We start from the raw sequence: 6,161 nt of genomic DNA, 5'->3' as shown, positions 1-6,161 counted from the left end.
ATGATTATCATTTTGACCTGTCCCTTGCTGTGCTCACCCCAACCATGTCTTCCTGTTTCATTCTCTTTCTTGTCATCTTCCCTCCTTTTTCTCTTCCTCCACCTGGTTCTCCACCAAGCTTTTCCCCTTCCCTTTTCCCCTCTCTCCTTTCTTTTCTACTCCTCCCACTTTCTTCCTCCCTTTCTTTGCTTGGCTCCTCCACACTTCCTCTCTTTTTTCTTACTTACTTCATCCTTTGAAACACTTCGGAAGTAAGCTTTGTGATGCGCTGAAATAGTATGTGCTAAGGGCACTGAGAATGCTCACAGAATTTTAAAATTATCGACTTCAGCCCACTGTTCGGCAGATGAGAAAATGGGATGCTGCATAAGGTGCTCAAAAAGGAATTCCTGACTTCCATATACTATGAACTTCATATTGTTGATCCACAGGTAATCTACATATTTTCTAAATTTATTTTAGAAAATAAAATAGTAAAGTAGTGCCTTGCTCTAACTCTGGCTGCCTTAGTCCTCACTTTGTGGCCCAGTCTCAGCCTTTTTAGTACTGAAATTATAGGCATTAAGGCCCCACACCTGTATTCAATTCTTTTCGCTCCTTTCAGAATGTTACTATCCTAAGAATGAGATTATTTTTGCACTATTTTGGCATTTAATGTCTGAAAAAGTACATCACATTTGACTTTCCAGGAAGGTTTGTAGTTATTCTTATATGCTTCACTGATGTATCTGTATGTTCATTCTGTGTTCAGTAAAACATACATGTGCCACCTGGGTTTAGAGTTGATAGTACTAACAAAGATTTTTTTGTCTTTCTCTCTGTGTCTATGTCTCTTGTTTCACTCTACTTCTCTGTCTCTATCTCCCTCTCTGTCTGTCTCACTTAGTCTGCTTCTGTCTCTGTCTTTTTTTTCTTTTCCTTCTTCTCACACTCCACCCACCCCCGTGTGTGTGTGTGTGTGTGTGTGTGTGTGTGTGTGAATGTATGTGAATCAACGGCCCTTCTGGCTATTCATAGACAGATGAATCACATGTCACCTATAGCGGAGTCTGGCACACGGTCTGATAGCTGCAGGAGAACTCTGAGGTAGGAATTTATCTAGCCTGCCTTGACCCAGCCATGGGCTCGAAGCTCCTCAGCTGTGTGGCCTTCTGCCTCTTGGGGGTAGGTGAGTAGCTGAGTTCCCAGGCACAGAGATATGATCCTCTTCAAGTCCTTTGAGCATGACTACTTCTGAAATTTTCCTGAAATCTGATTATTTTTTCACAGGCCCCTTGGAGACAGCTGTTCTCCAGACTCCAAAATATCTTGTCACACAGGTGGGAAATAACGTGTCTCTCAAGTGTGAGCAAAATCTGGGCCACGATGCTATGTTCTGGTACAAGCAAGACTATGAGCTGAAGATTATGTTCAGCTACAATAATAAACAACGCATTTTAAACAAAACGGTCCCGAGCCGCTTCTCACCTCAGGCTCCGGATAAAGCCCATTTGAATCTTCATGTGAAGACTGTAGAGCTGGATGACTCAGCTGCATATTTCTGTGCCAGCAGCTATGACACAGTCATGCAGAGAAGCCGTTTTCCTGTGCACAAACCCAGCCAGCCAGGAAGCAGCGGAGACTGAGTGTTAACCCACACCCGAGCTCCATGTCCCCCCCACCGCTCCACCTGGTACTTTTGGAAGCCCAATGACGTCTCAGCCTACTGTCCCGCCTCCTGTGATAATACCTGAGGTGAATCAGTGTTGTGTTTCACGCACAGGTGAGTCTCACAGAATTCTGCAGACTAGCCAGAATGGTACTGAACATCACAGTCACCCAAGTACCTAGGCTCTGCCACCCATGAAAGACCATGGAGATTTTAACTGAGAGAAGATCCTGCTTGCTATCTTACAAACATTTGAGGGGCACAACTCGGATTGGGTGAAGTAACTGATTCTAACACTCCACAGGCAATTCAGATTATCACTGAGTTTTTTGTTTACAGAGAAAGGTACCTGGAAAAGCATGGATGTCTATGACCACAGGTAAACTAAAGAGAAAAGGTGAAGGAGAAGTCATTGGAAGGCTTGCACAGTTAGGGCCCCTTCTCATCAACTAATAGAAATTTCTCCCTATTCCGTCATCTTTCAGCCTTCTCTGCAAACAAGCAGCAGTAAATGCTGGAGGACAGTTTGAGATACAGAAAAGACTTCAGCTATAAATTTCCATGCAATAGTTAACTGCTGGGACCACAGACGTGGCAGAACACTATTGGACCACAGCACAAAAGGCCCTTGTGCCCACAGATCTCCACAGCAACCAGGAATGTTAAGCACACATGATTGTCCTCTCAAAGGAACGGCCATAAAACATGTTCTTTCATCCAGAAAGCTGGAAATTGGAGATGATTAACATCCTGGTGATCTGTGTTATCTGTTGGGACAGACAGTATCAACTTTCTACAGCCAGGACTAGAAGTGGCTAATGATTTAAATGACCTTGATGTTCACTATGTAGCCAGAGGCTTTCCAAGTTCCCCCAACCAGAGACACTTAATAGTTTAGGTGACCCTTACATTATCTGTATAGCCAGAGGCTTCCCCAAGCTCCACAAGCAGAGATGGTTAATAGCCCTGATTTTTGTGTACTGGGGATCGTGTTACACCAGGATTTTTTTTTTTTTCAGATTATACTGTGCTTATAGTTATTGGGAATAAACCACCTGGCATCAGACTCCTCAAAGTTTGATCCAGGTTGACAAAGTCCATCTGAACCAAGTTTTAATTCTCACTTCTTTGCAGTTCACTTCCCTGCCTGTTTTCACCACCTGCAGGGTCCTTCTCAACGCATGGCCAAACTTGTATTTTGGTACAACACAGCAGTGGTACGGGCTAGGTGCGTGATACTCACCAAGAGAAAACCTAACCATTCTGAAAGACGTGCTGTAATGCAGCTAATGTGCGCGGCTATTAGTGATGCTGTGTGGATGTTCTGAGTTAGCCACTTTCTTCTAGATGTGCTGTCTTCTCCTAGTATTTGAATGAAGCATTTTGAAGGGTCAAGTTCAGCATTGCTCTCCACACTAGGCGGTCCTAGCATGTAGCTGTTATTGCCAGCTCACAGACTTTCTGTAGAAATCAAAGTGTACTTACCAATGTCTCTCCTGTGTGATGGGGTCCAAATGCTGGAGTCCTTCATCCCCAAGGGTCTGCTGAAAACTCTTCTCAGCTCTCCAGCCTTCCAGAATATTCTCCACTCTGCCTTCAGGTAGCCCATCTTCTGCACCCACAGACTGAATAATGTTCTCCCGAAAATATTTCTTTATTCAGATTGTTGAGGGATTCTTTGTGCTTCTCTGTGCCCCAAATTCTAGCTGTTTTGAATTTATTTATTTTTGTCTTCAAGCACTATGCGCATGATTATTTGTCAAAATGAGCACAACAGTAAGTGAATACTCCAATTTATTTAGGGGTTGAACAGCATTTCATTGTGTTCATTTGTACCTTTACGTTTTCTAGACTGAAAACAAAAACCCAAACACTTCCATAAAAGCACGTTTAATAAAGATAATATCCAGTAACTAAGCAGTCAAATGCACACACATTTTTTTTAAGGAAATAAAAGTGACCATGTTGGGTTACGCTAGTTAGTCTCACTTGGAGGGGTATGAGGTGTCACGACAAGGCTAGTTCAATTCCTAACATTTCGAAAATGGACAGAAACGGGGTCATTCCATTTCAGCTTCTTTGGTTGTACAGATGAGAGGTGAGGAATGCTGTATTTATTTAAAAGCTACAGTACAGATGACTTCCTTAAATATATTAGAATTTTATTTTACAGTTGTTATTTATGAATATACTTAATTGTCCTGCAAATATGTGGGTGAGCTCCTTGCTGTTTGGTCACTAAAGACTGAATAAAACAATTTACCTATAAGCTCTATATGAGCTGCACAGTTAATACCCATTCGACTCCTTATAAGGTAAGAAAATGGGCCACTTTGGCCACAGGGTGGAGCTGTGGTCTAGTGATATCTCTGAAGCTGGGGATGGGAAAGAAGAGCCAGGGGAGGATGGGAAAGGATGTACTCTCACCCACCTGGACTACTTATTTGGTGCAAGTTTTGGTTGTAGACATTTCAAAACACCAGCATCAGTTTCTAATTGATTTCCAAATGATATCTTTCCAGCATCGGATGTGCAGGGAGCCTGAGAAGCTCCATTCCTTAAACAACATGCACACAGGCTCTCCCACACATTTTATGCTCCTGTTAGTGTCCTGAGCAGTTTCTGGCTCCTAGATGACACCATCATTAAACCGTTAAACACGTCAAGTGATGACTAGACAAACATTCAAAATCATCTAGTCATCACGCTGCTTCCACAAAGCCAGGTCATCAGTCTTAGGCATTAACCAAAGCAGCATTTTTGGGGTGCTATTCCTTAAAACTGAGCAGGAAAGGAAGGAGATCTTTGGAAGGAGAATAAAAAGGAGATCTTTTGAAGTAGAGAGGGCCCTGGATGATGGTGGGGGGGAATTTCTGCACAATGAGTGTAGCTACAACCATGGGAACCGCTTCCGGAAATATCCCTGAAGGTTATAGAGTTGGTTTGGCATTTTTAAATTTTAAACATTTATTCTTCTCCATCCCAGCCCAGTAAATTCAGGTAACAGTTAAAGGGGGAAAAGAAACATCCCTTGCTGCTGGAGAAGCCAAAAAGGATAGTGACATCACAGACAAAACCACCAATCAGGGCCACGAGGAATAAAGCCAGCTCTCAGCCAGAGTATCTTAGCTATGCAATACCTACCTGGGACTTGATTACACCATGAGCTGCAGTGTTCTCTTCTATGTTTTCCTATGTCTCCTGGGGGCAGGTGAGTCTTGGATTCAACCAGCTCCTAGCTCCAAGCTTCTTTTACTGCAGCCACCATCTTTTTTCCTGAGTTGTGTCTGAATTTTATCCTTTTCTCCTCACAGCACTCACAAACACTAAAGTTACCCAGACACCAAGATATCTGGTTATGGGAAGAGCAAGTAAGAAGTCTTTGAAATGTGAGCAACATCTGGGACATAATGCTATGTACTGGTACAAACAGAATGCTGAGAAGCCTCCAGAGCTCATGTTTTCGTACAACGTTAGGAAACTGATTGAAAACGCGACTGTGCCCATTCGTTTCTTACCTGAATGCCCGGACAGCTCCCATTTACTCCTTCACCTGTCTGCCCCGGAGCCAGAAGACTCAGCTGTATACTTTTGTGCCAGCAGCCAAGACACAGCCCTACAGATTCATCAGCTCTCTGTGCACAAACCTACAAGTTCAGGAAGCTGTGGGGCAGCTGAGGTCTCCACTGAACATTTCATATAGGACCCAAGACAGATGTTGCAAACCATAACACTCCCTTCTAACTCAACCCCTGCCTCACCTCTATATTCCATGTCCGTATTCAGAGGTGATGTTTGCTTCACTTGTACATGGCTCTGCTGTCAACTGATGCCAAGATAAATACTTGTGGGTATCAGTTTTTAAGTGATTTTATAATTGTGAGAGAAAATAAACCTGCTGTAAAGTGAGTCATTTGAAATAGTAAATTTCAGAAACACCTTGCTACATAGTTAGATTCAGCACAGAGCTATGGGGTGAGATGTTTTTCTGAGAGGTGTGTCCTGCTCTACAGGTCCTGTCCCTCCAAATAAGTTTTTCCAGAACTGTTGCCTCTAGACCCAACTCTTCAGGAATCAGAGACTGAGCTTCTAAAAAGGGATCTCAGGTCTGGAGCCAAATGATGGGACAGTAGGAGACCATAGCCTTTTGGAAATATATTGAGAAGTATGCATATATATATATATATATATATATATATATATATATATAATGTGTGTATACATAATTTCTGTATATGGTTTATATATAAACATGTTTCCAGTATTTCTATAGTTTTGATATTGTTTCAAGAGTTTCAATAATGCTATCCTGTCTGTTTTATGATTTTGTTTTCTACTTTTAGCTAGTCTGAAATCTTAGCTCTGATAAAGATGCTTCCTCTGCGCAGACATGTTCTCTGAACACTGCTGCGCTGTCCTCCTTCTCATTCAGATGGAAGCTTGCCCCCTGTCCATTCTCCTGCCTTGTTCTTGACAACATCTGCCTGTTTCTTTAGTTTCATCAGTTTAACCC

General features: G+C 42.6%; 2 gene segments (V, D, J or C); both read left to right on the top strand.

Annotated features, from left to right (window-relative positions):
- Positions 1–981: 981 nt before the first annotated feature.
- LOC110553946 (T cell receptor beta variable 3-1-like) lies at positions 982–1,944 on the top strand. The segment is given in 2 exon segments: positions 982–1,168; positions 1,270–1,944. Coding segments are annotated over 2 exon segments (405 nt in total).
- Positions 1,945–4,660: 2,716 nt separating this feature from the next.
- LOC110553947 (T-cell receptor beta chain V region A20.2.25-like) lies at positions 4,661–5,459 on the top strand. The segment is given in 2 exon segments: positions 4,661–4,859; positions 4,963–5,459. Coding segments are annotated over 2 exon segments (438 nt in total).
- Positions 5,460–6,161: the final 702 nt, after the last annotated feature.

The sequence above is a fragment of the Meriones unguiculatus genome, chromosome 3 (assembly GCF_030254825.1).
Source record: "Meriones unguiculatus strain TT.TT164.6M chromosome 3, Bangor_MerUng_6.1, whole genome shotgun sequence".
In the NCBI taxonomy this organism is placed as follows: domain Eukaryota; kingdom Metazoa; phylum Chordata; class Mammalia; order Rodentia; family Muridae; genus Meriones; species Meriones unguiculatus.
The sequence above is the reverse complement of the archived record's forward strand: the minus strand, read 5'-3'. Positions and strand labels throughout refer to the sequence as shown.